This window comes from Schistocerca nitens, chromosome 3 (genome assembly GCF_023898315.1).
Source record: "Schistocerca nitens isolate TAMUIC-IGC-003100 chromosome 3, iqSchNite1.1, whole genome shotgun sequence".
NCBI lineage: Eukaryota > Metazoa > Arthropoda > Insecta > Orthoptera > Acrididae > Schistocerca > Schistocerca nitens.
Genome location: NC_064616.1, coordinates 645,607,258 through 645,625,008, shown reverse-complemented (window position 1 = coordinate 645,625,008; position 17,751 = coordinate 645,607,258). Strand labels below are relative to the sequence as shown.

At 44.5% G+C, this 17,751-nt stretch overlaps 2 protein-coding genes across 5 annotated transcripts in view; one reads left to right on the top strand and one right to left on the bottom strand.

Moving 5' to 3' along the window:
* Window positions 1-16,076, bottom strand: part of LOC126248600 (complex I assembly factor ACAD9, mitochondrial-like) — a 106,265-nt gene extending 90,189 nt beyond the window's left edge. Inside the window, exon 1 of the mRNA XM_049949736.1 lies at window positions 15,708-16,076. Within this exon, the coding sequence (XP_049805693.1) occupies window positions 15,708-15,999 (292 nt within the window). The 5' untranslated portion in view covers window positions 16,000-16,076. The remainder of the gene's footprint in view (window positions 1-15,707) is intronic.
* Window positions 16,077-16,463: 387 nt separating this feature from the next.
* The window catches only part of LOC126248599 (uncharacterized), a 214,846-nt gene continuing 213,558 nt past the window's right edge, over window positions 16,464-17,751 (top strand). For 2 of the 4 annotated variants that reach the window (XM_049949732.1, XM_049949728.1), the window contains exon 1: window positions 16,473-16,513. The gene's annotated coding sequence lies outside the window, so the exon portion shown is untranslated. Of the gene's footprint in view, window positions 16,514-17,751 lie in introns of all 4 variants that reach the window. The other 2 variants (XM_049949727.1, XM_049949726.1) reach the window with 2 other exon arrangements.

Genomic DNA, 17,751 nt, shown 5'->3' with positions numbered 1-17,751 from the left:
AGAGCACTTGCCCGCGAAAGGCAAAGGTCCCGAGTTCGAGTCTCGGTCGGGCACACAGTTTTAATCTGCCAGGAAGTTTCATATCAGCGCACACTCCGCTGCAGAGTGAAAATCTCATTCTAGATAAATCAATGGCCGAGTAACTACCACAAGCCACACTGACACGTGTGGCGGCCCCAGTATTTAAGAGGCAGAGGTCGAACTGAGACAGTAAAGTTTCAACATCTCTGCCTCGGCCAAGAAGCACGGTGCCACCCCACAAGGGGTTATGGGCATTAAAATCTCCCCAAAGTATGAAAGGTTTAGGGAGTTGATCAATCAGTGCAGCTAATACATTCAGGGGTACTGCACCATCTGGAGGAAGATATACATTCCAGACAGTTATTTCCCGTGTCGTCCTTATTCTGACAGCCGCAGCTTCAAGAGGGGTTTGAAGGGGCACAGGTTCACTACAGACTGAGTTTTGGACTTAAACGAAACTCCACTGACAGGGGTCCGCAATGCCGGGAACCAGGTTTCCTGGAGCGCAATGCAGAAAGCAGGTGTAAAACTTAAAAGTTACTGTAGCTTGGTGGAAAAAAATGCCGCAGTTCCACTGAAGGATTGCGTCATTGTGGGACTGGGAAGGCATCGTACAGTCAATGAGGCAGTTTATGCCTCAGGGCCACCTGTTGCCAACGACTTATTGCCTGAGCAGTCTACAACCACTGTGTCTGAGGGTCCAGCGAGATCTAGGTCCTCAGCAAACGCCAGAATATCGACCTTATCCTCAGATGCAGACCTTGTAGGTAGTGATGATGAGGGTGCCACCACAATTTCCTTAGTCTTAGGAGTCTCCTTTTTGGACTTTTCTCGCTGCTTCTTGGGTTTCTCTTGCTGGGAGGGCTTCACTGATTCAGTCTCCAGGACTGAGGATGATCGTGAAGCCCTACGACCAGCTGCTTTTGGGCACTTCAGCCACTGGCAGGCACCATCTTTCCCATTAGCAGAAACCTGGAAAGGGAGTGACCCAAGAGACCCCTTCCTAGTGAGAGGAGCTGAAGAAGATTTATGCTTCTCCGGCTGAGAAGTGGGGACTGGTGTCCCCAATGGCCCAATGGTTAAGGGGGGGGGGGGGGCAGTGCTCCCGAGGTAGGTGGTGTGCGAGCAACAGGGGGGAAGTGGGGAAGTTCCCCCCACCATCAAGGGGGTAGGTGTAGCCTTCTGGCTCTCAGAGACGACTGGAATTCGTGGAACTGATGGGGCTACAACTGGTCTCATATCAGCGGCGTATGAGGGGGATCATAGTCACAGGATGTAGGCATTCCTCCCATGGTGTAGCCAGGGAGGGGAATGATTTAGAGTAGTACTTTCTTGCATTGTACTGAGATTGGGAATGCTTAGAGACTGCTGGTGTTTGATCACCAGCAAGTGATTATGTGGTATGCTACATCGTGCATCATCCGCCTGATGCCACCAACTCTGACCAGGGACCTTCCCACGGGCACCACCTAGCCACAGCAAAGGTCACCTGGGAGGATGGCCATTGCCAGGAGTCCCGATGCCCCAGGGTGAGTTAATGGCGCAGGCATCAGCAGAGCAATCCCTGTGTTGTCAGAGGGCTACAGCCAACAGGATACATGGCGGCCCTACCACAACGAACTGGGTACCGTGCTGGATGTTGTTGTTGTTGTTGTTGTGGTGGTCTTCAGTCCTGAGACTGGTTTGATGCAGCTCTCCATGCTACTCTATCCTGTGCAAGCTTCTTCATCTCCCAGTACCTACTGCAACCTACGTCCTTCTGAATCTGCTTAGTGTATTCATCTCTTGGTCTCCCTCTACGATTTTTACCCTCCACGCTGCCCTCCAATGCTAAATTTGTGATCCCTTGATGCCTCAAAACATGTCCTACCAACTGATCCCTTCTTCTGGTCAAGTTGTGCCACAAACTTCTCTTCTCCCCAATCCTATTCAATACCTCCTCATTAGTTACGTGATCTACCCACCTTATCTTCAGCATTCTTCTGTAGCACCACATTTCGAAAGCTTCTATTCTCTTCTTGTCCAAACTGGTTATCGTCCATGTTTCACTTCCATAAATGGCTACACTCCATACAAATACTTTCAGAAACGACTTCCTGACACTTAAATCTATACTCAACGTTAACAAATTTCTCTTCTTGAGAAACGATTTCCTTGCCATTGCCAGTCTACATTTTATATGCTCTCTACTTCGACCATCATCAGTTATTTTACTCCCTAAATAGCAAAACTCCTTTACTACTTTAAGTGTCTCATTTCCTAATCTAATCCCCTCAGAATCACCCGATTTAATTTGACTACATTCCATTATCCTCGTTTTGCTTTTGTTGATGTTCATCTTATATCCTCCTTTCAAGACACTGTCCATTCCGTTCAACTGCTCTTCCAAGTCCTTTGCTGTCTCTGACAGAATTACAATGTCATCGGCGAACCTCAAAGTTTTTACTTCTTCTCCATGAATTTTAATACCAACTCCGAATTTTTCTTTTGTTTCCTTTACTGCTTGCTCAATATACAGATTGAATAACATCGGGGAGAGGCTACAACCCTGTCTCACTCCTTTCCCAACCACTGCTTCCCTTTCATGCCCCTCGACTCTTATAACTGCCATCTGGTTTCTGTACAAATTGTAAATAGCCTTTCGCTCCCTGTATTTTACCCCTGCCACCTTCAGAATTTGAAAGAGAGTATTCCAGTTAATGTTGTCAAAAGCTTTCTCTAAGTCTACAAATGCTAGAAACGTAGGTTTGCCTTTTCTTAATCTTTCTTCTAAGATAAGTCGTAAGGTTAGTATTGCCTCACGTGTTCCAACATTTCTACGGAATCCAAACTGATCTTCCCCGAGGTCCACTTCTACCAGTTTTTCCATTCGTCTGTAAAGAATTCGCGTTAGTATTTTGCAGCTGTGACTTATTAAACTGATAGTTCGGTAATTTTCACATCTGTCAACACCTGCTTTCTTTGGTATTGGAATTATTATATTCTTCTTGAAGTCTGTGGGTATTTTGCCTGTCTCATACATCTTGCTCACCAGATGGTAGAGTTTTGTCATGACTGGCTCTCCCAAGGCCATCAGTAGTTCTAATGGAATGTTGTCTACTCCCGGGGCCTTGTTTTGACTCAGGTCTTTCAGTGCTCTGTCAAACTCTTCACGCAGTATCTTATCTCCCATTTCATCTTCATCTACATCCTCTTCCATTTCCATAATACTGTCCTCAAGTACATCGCCCTTGTATAAACCCTCTATATACTCCTTCCACCTTTCTGCCTTCCCTTCTTTGCTTAGAACTGGGTTGCCATCTGAGCTCTTGATATTCATACAAGTGGTTCTCTTCTCTCCAAAGGTCTCTTTAATTTTCCTGTAGGCAGTATCTATCTTACCCCTAGTGAGACAAGCCTCTACATCCTTACATTTGTCCTCTAGTCATCCCTGCTTAGCCATTCTGCACTTTCTGTCGATCTCATTTTTGAGACGTTTGTATTCCCTTTTGCCTGCTTCATTTACTGCATTTTTATATTTTCTCCTTTCATCAATTAAATTCAATATTTCTTCTGTTACCCAAGGATTTCTATTAGCCCTCGTCTTTTTACCTACTTGATCCTCTGCTGCCTTCACTACTTCATCCCTCAAAGCTAGCCATTCTTCTTCTACTGTATTTCTTTCCCCCATTCCTGTCAATTGTTCCCTTATGCTCTCCCTGAAACTCTCCACAACCTCTGGTTCTTTCAGTTTATCCAGGTCCCATCTCCTTAAATTCCCACCTTTTTGCAGTTTCTTCAGTTTCAATCTGCAGTTCATAACCAATAGATTGTGGTCAGAATCCACATCTGCCCCTGGAAATGTCTTACAATTTAAAACCTGGTTCCTAAATCTCTGTCTTACCATTATATAATCTATCTGATACCTATTAGTATCTCCAGGATTCTTCCAGGTATACAACCTTCTTTTATGATTCTTGAACCAAGTGTTAGCTATGATTAAGTTATGCTCTGTGCAAAATTCTACAAGGCGGTTTCCTCTTTCATTTCTTCCCCCCAATCCATATTCACCTACTATGTTTCCTTCTCTCCCTTCTCCTACTGACGAATTCCAGTCACCCATGACTATTAAATTTTCGTCTCCCTTCACTACCTGAATAATTTCTTTTATCTCGTCATACATTTCATCAATTTCTTCATCATCTGCAGAGCTAGTTGGCATATAAACTTGTACTACTGTAGTAGGCATGGGCTTTGTGTCTATCTTAGCCACAATAATGCGTTCACTAAGCTGTTTGTAGTAGCTAACCCGCACTCCTATTTTTTTATTCATTATTAAACCTACTCCTGCATTACCCCTATTTGATTTTGTATTTATAACCCTGTAATCACCTGACCAAAAGTCTTGTTCCTCCTGCCACCGAACTTCACTAATTCCCACTATATCTAACTTTAACCTATCCATTTCCCTTTTTAAATTTTCTAACCTACCTGCCCGATTAAGGGATCTGACATTCCACACTCCGATCCGTAGAATGCCAGTTTTCTTTCTCCTGATAACGACGTCCTCTTGAATATTCCCCGCCCGGAGATCCGAATGGGGGATTATTTTACCTCTGGAATATTTTACCCAAGAGGACGCCATCATCATTTAATCATACAGTAAAGCTGCATGTCCTCGGGAAAAATTATGGCTGTAGTTTCCCCTTGCTTTCAGCCGTTCGCAGTACCAGCACAGCAAGGCCGTTTTGGTTAATGTTACAAGGCCAGATCAGTCAATCATCCAGACTGTTGCCCCTGCAACTACTGAAAAGGCTGCTGCCCCTCTTCAGGAACCACATGTTTGTCTGGCCTCTCAACAGATACCCCTCCGTTGTGGTTGCACCTACGGTACGGCCATCTGTATCGCTGAGGCACGCAGGCCTCCCCACCAACGGCAAGGTCCATGGTTCATGGGGGAAGACCGTGCTGGATATGAGGTGCAAATAAGTCCATGGTCATCATCGGTGCAAAAAGCGACACTGCATACTGCATGGTGGAAAATGCACCCAGGAAGGCGTCCTCGTCCAAGAGATGGAGAACAAGCTGGACTGTAGTGCAACAACGAGAAAGTGGGCTAAAGATCTCAAGGCATGATAGACACGATGCACCATGTAAGCCGCCCTTCCCCAATTGGCTTGCTCTTTGGGAAAATTTTGAAAAATGGAGGTCAAACCCTACAGGGGACCATCACATAAAGGCCGAAACATGTGAGACTCCTTTTAGTCACCTCTTACGACAGGCAGGAATACCTTGGGCATATTCTAATCCCCAGACCCACAGGGTCCCAGAGAGCTGTCAGAAGTTGGCCCACACGATTGAAGAGGGAGTTAAAAGAGCTAGTGAATGAACCAGCTAGCTTTTTTGCTATCCCAAAGAACGCGACGACACTGTGCATGGAACTGTTTATAACAAATGCAGTTTCCCATTGTAGGATGAAAGTTAAAAACGCATATAGAGCACATCTCCGTGCGCAAATTGTGCCATGGCACACACCAGTCCATCGAGGGAACAGACCACGGTGTTGTAAAGAGGAAGTGCGACGAACGGAATGTTCAGTGGTGGCATGGATAATGTTTGTAAGACATTCTACCTGGTCATCACAACTGGGGAAATGTTGTTCATCATAGGTCGCCAGCAATGAATAAAGCTTCCAGTTGACCTTAGTAAGCTGCCATTTGGGTGTGCTTGTAGGTGGGGTACGATACAGCAAACAGACAGCACAGGGGAAATGGTCGCTTGAGTATGTGTCAGAAAGAACGAACCACTTGAGACGATGGGCAAACTGGGCAGTGCAGAAGGGTAGGTCCAAATGGGAATAGGTGTGCATGAATTCTAAAAGGAATGTGGGTGCTCCTGTGTTAAGACAAAGGAGGTTAAGTTGATTGAGAAGGTCAGCCAAGAGGGCACCTCTGAAACAGGTTCTGGGAGAACCCCAAAGGGGATGGTGCACATTAAGGTCACAAAGCAGCAGAATGGGGTAATATAGCTATCCAGTAGGCTGAGGAAGTCTGTCCTGGTGACACTGAATGACAGAGGGATGTAAACAGTACAAAGGGAAAAGGTCAAGTGAGGAAGGAAAAGGCGAAATGCAACAGCTTGAAGGTGGGTAGTCAGGGAGTTGGACTGACTATGAACGTCATCCCGTATGAGCAGCATGACTCCACAATGAGATGCAATGCTGTCTGGAAGGTCAAAATGGACCAGGAAGAAATGTGAGATCTCAAAGCGATCGTCAGGATGCCATTTTGTTTCCTGGAGGCAGATAACAAGCAGACACTGCATTTCTAAGAGAATCTGTAAATCCTCTTCGTTTGATCTAAGGCTGCGAACATTCCACTGAAGGAGAGCTATAATGAGGAAAGGGGAGCAGGGAAAAAATGCAGGGGTGTCACCTCGTCAGCTGCCAATGCTAGCCTTCAAAGACTCTCTGCTACAGGGAGCAGAGGCTGGAGGGATCCTGCTCCACGAGATCTACAAAGACTTCAGCAGTCGCTCTCTGTCGATCTGCGGAGTTCAGGGCAGAAAAATGGTTGGTGGTGCATACGGGCGACATACAGGCATACAGGTGAGCGTATCACGTGGTAACACCATCGAAGAGGATCTCCGAGTTGGCAAAGGAGACGACTATTTGCCTTTCTTTGACTTCTTGGAGCTTTTCCGGGTGGCAGAGGAATATTCAGATTTTTGTCGTCTGGAGGGACAGTCTTTGCAGGAGTATTACTTCTGTCCTTTCCAGCCTGCCGGTTTTGTAGCAGGTGACTTCTCCCCGTGAGACAAAGTTTGGTTTCTTGTTGCAGAGCTGGACAAGGAGTCGGCAATGCTAGCATTACACTGGGTGATTTCACAACTGCAGTGCTGAATTTGATGTTACATGTCTGCATGGGCATGTCCGGCGTAAAGCAAGATGTAGCAAGAACAATAATATAAGTGCCAGATGGTAAAAAGCAGGGTTTGCAAATAGCCAACAACTTGCGATCAACCGGGTAAGGCACTCTTCCTCTACCCATATGGCCGGGACAGCCCACTCATTGAGATACATGGGACAATCTTGAGAGGAGGCTGCATGGTTGCCATTGCAGTTGATACAGCAGGGAGAAGGATGCAGACAATTGCCCTCGTGGGCATCCCTACCACGGGTTACACATTTGGCCGTGTGTTTACAGGACATTTGAGTGTGCTTGAAATGATTACACTGGGAGCAGTACATCAGGTTCAGAATTTACAGTTGGACTGTAATAGCTTCATAGCCTGCTTTGATCTTGGACAGAAGCATCACTCTATCAACGGCGAGAAAAACTGTGTTCGGGCACTAAGGATGCACCTACTTGCTTCATCACCTGAGAGACTGCAATGACACCCTCATCAGAGGGGTACATTTTTGATTTCTGCCTCGGTCAGACCATCGAGCAGACTAGTGTAAATAACACCATGGGAAGAATTCCATGTTCAATGGGTCTTGACACAAACAGAATAGCGGTGGAGGAGCGAAGCTCCAAGCAGCAGTTGTGCTTGAGAATCAGAAGTAGCCTCAAAAGCAAAGTGCCATTGCATAAATGAGAGCAGAATTTCACAGGGCCGGCAATTGCATCAACAGCTTTCTGAATAAGAAACAGATTTACTGTTGCAAAGGACTGACCGTCTTCAGTACGCGAAACCACGAGGAAGCGTGGTGCACATGGGAGGGTCTTGGAATTGGGAGCTTCATTCCGTTTAAGTTTGGTAGATGTGGACTGCGAAGATGATGATTGGCTCATTGCGAAAAATTCCCCCATGACTGCCAGCGTCTCCAATGGTGCACTCCTTCCAACTGGGGCTCACCCACCTTAGGAGATTGTTCACATCTCAGGTCATACCTCCCAAACACCTGACAGAGAGATCAATCGGCAAGTTGGGAAGGCAGCAGCTCAGGTAATCATCCCTCCCTAGTGCTGGCCTGTAGCAGGGGGTACATGCGAACTCTACCTATCAACACAGGGCTAGGAATTACACGTTACACAGTTATCCGTTATGCATCAGACGCATGGGTCAGTCTTCAGGAGTGCACAAGAAGGGAGAAGAAAAAGAGAAATCTCAAAATGCTAAAGTGGAGGAAGGGAGAAGGTGAACACAGAACAAAGGAACGAAATGCAGAGGAGAGTATTGTGATACTGACTACCGAAAATGAAGAATACATTTCCAAAAACAGACCAGACACATTCCCCAAGGGAGGGGAAAAAGAACAGCAACAGGATAGACATGCAGCACAGGAGGAAAAAGATGCTGCAAAGACTGGGGTCCCGCAGGAGCCAAGCAAGAACCCGCCTAAGAGCAGCGAGCCCCGGGGGAGGGGGAGGGGGGGGCGGACACGGTCATGAAGCAAAAATTTAAAATGAAACAACCATATAAAACAAAATGTATGCAGATTCATTGGCAGACTACTAAAAAAATTGGGCATTGTGCATCACATAGAGGCTTACTGTTAAAATTACTAGTATACACACAAAGGGTCAACGGAAGCGTCCAATTCCACCAGTCCAATTGCCTCATGACATAATGGTGGTGGTGTGTGAAGTCACTATGATGCGGAGTTTTTGACTTGGTTGTGTTTGTGTGATTGGTGGTACTCTCTGGTGGTGTATGTGCACTTGCCAAGTTTAAATTGTCGTATTGGGTTCATTTTAGGTTTGCTTGTGATCGTGTTAACATGGCTTTGAGTTTACGTAGTTTCTGTGGTAACGTGGGTTGTGGAAGTGCAGAGAAAAGTTTAATTTGTTTTTTTGTTAGGTATGGCTATGAGAGTGAAATTCACAAGTGTACCATTGTGTTCGAAGACGGGTGAATATAGGATACCTGTTGTAAAATTTCTCCAGATGTTTAGTTTTATTGCAGAATATGTTAGGTGTAATGTTTGTGGCAACAACATGAGGCTTACGAGTGTTCCAGTGGCTTGGACCAGCAACGCGTATACAGGGCGTCATCGGCGCAATAAAATCTGCTGGCCGAGAGATCTAGGTTGGCCACAAGGGAGATTGGTTTGGTTACTTATTTTGGATATAGGTCCTCTATAAGTTTTTGTGCACATGAGAAGTTGTGTGAGAGAGAAATGTTTTGGATTGGCTTTCGTTTTGTCTAGAGGTTTATTCAGAGTATGTCAAATATAGAGGGAACTTGGTCGCATCAGGGGTGGTTGTTGAAATTGATGAATCACAGTTTGTTAAGAGGAAGTCTCAGAGGGGCAGCTCTGTGGGTGTGGAGGGCTGTTATATCGGTGGCTGGGTATGCTGATTGTGTTTTTAGGGTTTTTCAAGGTCATAGTGAGAGGGAATTCGTGGGTTTGATCGAGGAATATGTTGAGGAGGATAGCACTATAGTTTCTGATGCATTTTCGTCTCTTAGGGGTTTGGGGAAGAGGCGCTCTTCCAAACTGCAATCTCATTTAGATGATTATTGTTGGCAGAAGAGTGCCCCTGAGAATTATTATTATTTTTTTTTTAGGGGTTGTGGGTAGGATGTATAGGCCAAGGGTGGTGAGTTAATGGGGTTGGGTGGGTGTTGAGAGGGGGGGGGGGAGGTGTAGGTATTGTTTGTGCAGGTGGGGTTGATGGGGCAAGTTATGGTTTGAGAAGATGATTTGAGATTATGCTTGAGAGGACCAGATTCATTGCAGTTTTTGTTTTTGTAAGGTGTGATTGATATTGGTTAATTTTTGTGATATTTCTTTGTTAGTGGGTTTTTTTTTATGGGGATCAGTCAGGTGATCTGGAGTTGGTATATGGGTGGCAGGTAAAGCGTGTTTTAGGAGATTTTTATTTTTTAGTGAGTGCACGTGGTGGCCAACCTAGATCGTATTGCCAAATGCTGTTGTTGGAAAGGAATTTTTGTTTTGGTTTCATTCTATAGTAATTGTGATGTTTTGTTGTATATTTATGATAGGTCAGTTGTGCTTTAATTGATGTAATGAATGTGGGTTTTTTGAGATGTTGGGGTTTTAGTTCCACTTTTCAGAGGTGTGGGTGTCAGTTTTTTTGGAATCAATAACTGCGGTTGAGCTATATAAGTCAAAGGGAATGACCAATTCCACTCTTCAGAGTTGCAGGGTTTGGACTCTGGATATCGATAGCTGCGGTTGAGCTATACAGGTCATAGGAAATGCCCAATTCCACTTTTTGGAGTTCTGAGTGTTGGCTTTTTGGGTAGATCAGAGGAAATGTCCGATTCCTGTTGTTTTTGTTGGTGTAGTGGTATGCTGTAATTTAAGTTTTTTTTCATATTGTTTGTTATGGGATCGTGCAGTTTTTTTTATTGTTGTATGTATAGTGGCATTCCAGAAGGGCCCGGTTCCACCAATCTACTTTGATCCACAATGTCACCAATAAGTTGGAAACCGCAACTTTCAGTGACAGTCAGGTCAAAATGGCGACAAAGAAGTCACTACGTATACATGCCAACAAATGCAAAATAACAAAAATGACAGTAATGTCACACTCCAAAAATAAAATGAAACTAATGTGATAGAATCTGAAATTTCCCTTGACCTATATCACTCAACTGGGCAACGGCCTTGCCGCAGTGGCTACACCGGTTCCCGTGAGATCACCGAAGTTAAGCGCTGTCGGGCGTGGCCGGCGCTTGGATGGGTCACCATCCCGCCGCCATGTGCTGTTGCCATTTTTCGGGGTGCACTCAGCCTCGTGATGCCAATTGAGGAGCTACTCGACCGATTAGTAGCGGCTTCGGTCAAAGAATACCGTCCTAACGGTCGGGAGTGCGGTGTGCTGACCACACGCCCCTCCTTATCCGCATCCTCCTCGGAAGATGACACGGCGGCCGGACGGTCCCGGAAGGGCCACTTGTGGCCTAAAGACGGAGCTTTTTTATATCACTCAACTGCAGCTATCAATACAAAGAACCCAACTCCTACAACTCCCAAGAGTGGAACTTGACATTACCTTTGACCTACACTCCTGGAAATTGAAATAAGAACACCGTGAATTCATTGTCCCAGGAAGGGGAAACTTTATTGACACATTCCTGGGGTCAGATACATCACATGATCACACTGACAGAACCACAGGCACATAGACACAGGCAACAGAGCATGCACAATGTCGGCACTAGTACAGTGTATATCCACCTTTCGCAGCAATGCAGGCTGCTATTCTCCCATGGAGACGATCGTAGAGATGCTGGATGTAGTCCTGTGGAACGGCTTGCCATGCCATTTCCACCTGGCGCCTCAGTTGGACCAGCGTTCGTGCTGGACGTGCAGACCGCGTGAGACGACACTTCATCCAGTCCCAAACATGCTCAATGGGGGACAGATCTGGAGATCTTGCTGGCCAGGGTAGTTGACTTACACCTTCTAGAGCACGTTGGGTGGCACGGGATACATGCGGACGTGCATTGTCCTGTTGGAACAGCAATTTCGCTTGCCGGTCTAGGAATGGTAGAACGATGGGTTCGATGACGGTTTGGATGTACCGTGCACTATTCAGTGTCCCCTCGACGATCACCAGTGGTGTACGGCCAGTGTAGGAGATCGCTCCCCACACCATGATGCCGGGTGTTGGCCCTGTGTGCCTCGGTCGTATGCAGTCCTGATTGTGGCGCTCACCTGCACGGCGCCAAACACGCATACGACCATCATTGGCAACAAGGCAGAAGCGACTCTCATTGCTGAAGATGACACGTCTCCATTCGTCTCTCCATTCACGCCTGTCGCGACACCACTGGAGGCGGGCTGCACGATGTTGGGGCGTGAGCGGAAGACGGCCTAACGGTGTGCGGGACCATAGCCCAGCTTCATGGAGACGGTTGCGAATGGTCCTCGCCGATACCCCAGGAGCAACAGTGTTACTAATTTGCTGGGAAGTGGCGGTGCGGTCCCCTACGGCACTGCGTAGGATCCTACGGTCTTGGCGTGCATCCGTGCGTCGCTGCGGTCCGGTCCCAGGTCGACGGGCATGTGCACCTTCCGCCGACCACTGGCGACAACATCGGTGTACTGTGGAGACCTCACGCCCCACGTGTTGAGCAATTCGGCGGTACGTCCACCCGGCCTCCCGCATGCCCACTATACGCCCTCACTCAAAGTCCATCAACTGCACATACGGTTCACGTCCACGCTGTCGCGGCATGCTACCAGTGTTAAAGACTGCGATGGAGCTCCGTATGCCATGGCAAACTGGCTGACACTGATGGCGGCGGTGCACAAATGTTGCGCAGCTAGCGCCATTCGACGGCCAACACCGCGGTTCCTGGTGTGTCCGCTGTGCCGTGCGTGTGATCATTGCTTGTACAGCCCTCTCGCAGTGTCCGGAGCAAGTATGGTGGGTCTGACACACCGGTGTCAATGTGTTCTTTTTTCCATTTCCAGGAGTGTATATAGATCATCCACAGCTAAAGATTCCAAGAAACCAACACCTACAACTCCAGAAAGTTGAACCAAAATCTCAAAAACACCATACTCACAATGTCAATTAAAACACAATCAACACACCATAAATATACAACAACAAAACTTCACAATTACTACAGAATAAAACCAAAACAAAAATTACTTACCAACAACAGCCTCCGCCAATACCATGTATGATGGCCATCTCTCTCTCTCTCTCTCTCTCTCTCTCTCTCTCTCTCTCTCTCTCACACACACACACACACACACACACACACACACACACACTAATCCACAACCTGCCACCCATAAACCAACCTCAAACCATCCAAATCACACCCACAAACAAACCAGCAACAAAGAAATGACACTAAAATTAACCAAAGTCAGTCACACCTTAAAACTCCAACCAAACTGGTCCTCTCCAATATAATCTCAAATCACCCTCTCAAACCATAACTTGCCCATTAAACCCACCCCCACAAACAATACCCCCAACCTCCCTCTCCAAAAACCACACACACAACCCCATTAACTCACCACCCTCGGCCTATAAATCCTACCCACAACCCCAGAACTCTCAGGGCACTCTTCTGCCAGCAATACTCATCTAAATGAGGTTGCAGTTTGGAAGAGCGCCTCTTCCTATAACACTGATTTAATCGCCCCCTTCCACCCCAAAACCCCTCTATCGTGTTAGTACAAGCCCCAGTTTCATAATACTTACACGTAATACTGTGATTAACTGCTAAATCATTATAACCCCTCTTCCCCGATTCCCTATCAGACGAAAATGCATCAGAAACTATAGTGCTATCCTCCTCAATATATTCCCAATCAAACGCACGAATTCCCTCTCACTACGACCTCGCAAAACCTTAAAAACACAATCAGCATATCCAGCCACCAATATAACAATCCCCCCACACCCACAAATCAGCCCGAGAGCTGCCCGTCCCATACTTCCTCTTGCCAAACTGTGACCCATCAATTTCAACAACCACCCCCGACCCAACCAACTTCCCCCTCTACTTGACGTACTCTGAATAGACCTCTTGACAAAACAACCACTCCAAAACAGTTCTCTCACTCACTACTTCTCATGCGTACAAAAACTTATAGAGGACCTATAATAAAAATAATAACTAAACAAAACAATCTCTCTCATAGCCAACCTATATTTCTCGAACCACGTACTGTGACTAATCAACCGCCAGATATTATCGCGCCAACGGGTGAGATCGGATGCTTCAGTCGACCCCACCTAACATATTCTGCAATCAGACCAAACATCTGCAGAAATTTTACGACAGACATCATATCTTCACCCATCTCCGAACGCAATGATATGCTTATGAATTTCACTGTCATTGCCATACCTATAGCACAGCAAAAATGAAACTAATAAATCCTAACAAAAGTGCCTACGTAAACTCAAAACTGTGTTACCACAACCACAAGCGAACCTCAAATGAATCCAGTACGACACATTGAACTCGGCAAGCATCCAATTCCACCCATTGGTTTTGACCTGTGACGTAAGGCTGTTGTGTTGTGTGATGTCACAATGGTGCGGAGTTTAGTTTGTGAGAGTGGTGTGTTTGTAGGTGTCATTTTGATGTGAATGGTGGTGCTCTCTGGTGGTGTGTTTATGTGTTGTGTGTTAGGTGATGTTTTGGGTTTAGTTTGCGTGAGTGGTGTGTTTATAGATGGCTTATTGTTGTGGCCAGTGGTTCTCTCCAGTGGTATGTTTATGGGTAATGTGTTATGTGGCGTATGGGGTTCATTTGCGTGGTAGTATTGCACGTGTGTGTTATCGGTCATGACTGTGCTTTCAGTGGAATATTTTTTGGTGAGTTAACGATTTTGGTTTTATTATGTCGACGTTATTGTAGTTTTTTTTCTGTTCGCCATGTGTGAATTTTGGTAAATTGCTTTGTTTATGTCTTTGGTAGGAATGGATATGACTGACAAGGTCAACAGTTTTCGGTAGACGGCGATGATGGGGGACAGTGCGTCGTCTCTAGTAAAATTTCTTCAACTATTCGGATTTTTGGATGAAGTCGTGAAGTGTTCAGTGTGTCATGAAGAAATGAGGCTTACTAAAGTTCCAGCTTCTCGGACCAGGGACGGCTGTATGTGGAGATGTCGTAAGGATAACGGGTCAAGGGAAGTGTTCAATTCAAATTTGGTTGGTTTGTTGTGTTTTTTGAGGTAGTTATGGTTGTGGACGTGGTTGTAGTTTTGCGTTTTATGATTTGATATCGGCAGTTTTTGTTGACCTATATAGGTCAAGGGAAGTGTTCGATTCCAATGTGTGGTTCCTGTGGGTGTTCCAGTATCAGGAGTTGCTGTTGAGCTATATAGGTCAATGGAAGTGTCCGATTACAGAGAATATTGTGTTTAATGAAATTTGGGGAGTTTTGTGTTGTTGGTTTTTTTTCGTCGTTTTGTGTGGTTTGGTATGGTGGTGTGTGTCTAAATTTGTTTATATTTACTTTGTCCCCAGCCAAAAATCCCTAATTTCCCACGCTTGTCCCGTTAGTTTTTTTTATGGTGGTTTTTCAATGTATTTTCGTGTTTGTGGTCATGTTTACATAAAGACGTCATAGGCGCCATATTGGAGTCGCAGCCTATGGTCGTTTCCGCCATATTTGTGACGTCATGGGTCATAGCAGACGGATGGAGTCGGACGCTTCTGTATTTCCCACCACCAACCACACCACCACATCTACAAACACAACCAAGTCAAAAACTCCGCGGCGTACGGACGTCACACACAACATCATTGTGTCATGAGGCAAAGCAGACGGGTGGAATTGGACGCTTCCACTGATCCGAAAATCGAGCTTATATCTAATATTACCGCGTCATTACTGACCCGAAACATTTGTGGACGGAACTCAAAAGAGGGGAAATCTTAATGCTACACAGAGTATCCTCGACCACACAATTTAAGGTATCTTATCAGTACGGTTTGAGACGTAATGCGAATATTTGTTATATAGCTGGCACTGATCTTATCGACACATTATTTCACGGCACTTAGTACATAAGCCAAGAAAAATATGAATCATAATTTTAGGATTCCTTGGGTGACAGGCATGTTACACACACTAAGTCCAATTGCAACAGTAAAGCAAGTAAACACTGTTTTACCATCGCAATTGACAAAACAAACGAATGAGAGTTTATGGTATCCTCGAACTGGATATTTAGATAGTGAATGCTACTGTAAAAGCATCTCAAAGAGTCGCATGTATTCGTTCGTTCTACATTTTTCACCCACCTTCGGAGAAAAACCGTTCGACGGGTGCCACGAGTTCATTAAGAGACTGCAATTCTTCTTTGTCCAAAACTTCTGGATACGTTAGAACATTAGCGTCGAAATGTCCTAAAAATAAGCCCTTCACGAATGGTGGTCTGTCTAATTTCGGCTTTCCACTTATTTGAGCCTCAGTAACGGTATCAGTTTTTGCACTAACAGCATCTTCCGTAAGTTTTTGAGACAGCTGACGTGATACCCGAGACGAACTGATTACTCTTCGCGACAAGTGTCGCAACTTACTAAAGCTCATCATTGTATTCTTAACATAACAAGTGTCATAAACTTTATACACCCACTTCCCACATGCACACAACTCACAGATGTTCACTAATCACAATGTTTACAAACAACGTGACCACAGTAAACGTAATTCGAAGCTTTGAACCACTACCAACGTGACAAACTGTTTGGAGGAAACACTAAATTAAACCATAACATTCAGGTTGTTACATACTTCCTTAATTTTAAAATATTACTGACAGCCACTTATGTTTTAACATATTTCAAATTTGCTCTTAACAATCAATTTTGTTGATTCACCTACTCTATGTCTGTTTAATTTTATAATAAAGAAACAAATAATTTCGTATTGCTAATAGATTTTTTAGTTTTAACAAAGTGATGCCTATTAGCTAACATTTTAAGGTCAATATATTTTTTGCGCCTACGATTAATTCGTCCGCCTCTAATCTGTGCCAAATTCTGATCGTTAATCTTTGCCTACGTAGTAAATAGCTATCCTTTTTTTATTGGTTGATTATACAGAAGTAAGTTTTATTTCTTGTAATTTAGTAATATAGTGCGCGCATTGCTAGTATTGAAACGTCATATTGATTACAGTGGAATCTGATTTTCATTTCTCAGGTATTCGTCAGGACTGTCATGTGATTATAAATCAGTGCATACTAATAATTGACCAAACTACTTTTCGTGTTTACTATAGTCCTGTGACGTTTTACTTTGTACGTCTTATCTTTTTTTTACGTTTTGTGTCAATACGAGAAATATATATAAAATTATTTGTTATTTGGGACAGACAAGAAACTTTCCTCGGTTATCAGATTAATTCTACAACTTTATGAAAGGTATGGCCGAGGCACTACTTAAAATATTATAAAACAGAGCAGATTATTTATTTTTAGAAACTCTTTATTTTGCAATATATGTACTCTCTGTGAAAGACTAAAGTAAGTGGTCAGAGAATGCAACATACAGAACATAAAAGTTGCATTGTTTGTGAAATATATCCCAACATCTTTCAAAATAAATACCAACAGTAGCAAAATTTATACTGGTATGGAAGTACATCTTGTCAGTTGAAGTTGAAGGCGAAGCAGTCATGCCTAATGCTGTCTCTAGTTAATTAGTTAAACTGCATACCCAATACATATGTCCTTGTGATGTGAAACTCATTGCTTCATTTAAGAAAATAGCTTACTAGTCATTTTCATAATGACATAAAGTACATCACCCACCAAGTATTCATTGTCTTTGATTTATTTGTCCTTATACTATGCAGCACAACAAGTGAGGTGATGCAGTGGTTGGCAAACTGTAGATTTTCCATGTTTTACCTAAATTGCTCCAGGCGTATACCAGGGTCATTGCTTTGAAATTTTCTTCCTCATCCTCGAATCAATCTGAGCTCATGCTACATCTCTTAACGATCGTTTCAATGGGACATTAAACCCTAGATTTTTTCCCATTTTCCTGTAGGGGAATTTAGGGCAGGAAGTTGACAATGGCTTTATCAACTGGAACCTCCCCTTCACCTTAGCATCCTGGGTAAACTATGGAGAATTCACGTCAGGATGGCTGGACAGTGTACAAAACGTGCTACTCCTGAATGCAAGGCCAGTGCATTAACACCGACTTAACTACCTCGCTTTGTTTACGGTTTGGAAAATTACCACATGTACCTAGTCTACAAGGAGCTTACAACATGAAAAAGATGTGTAATCAGTTATATACTTAGAACATTTAATTTTGTAATATTACACTTCTG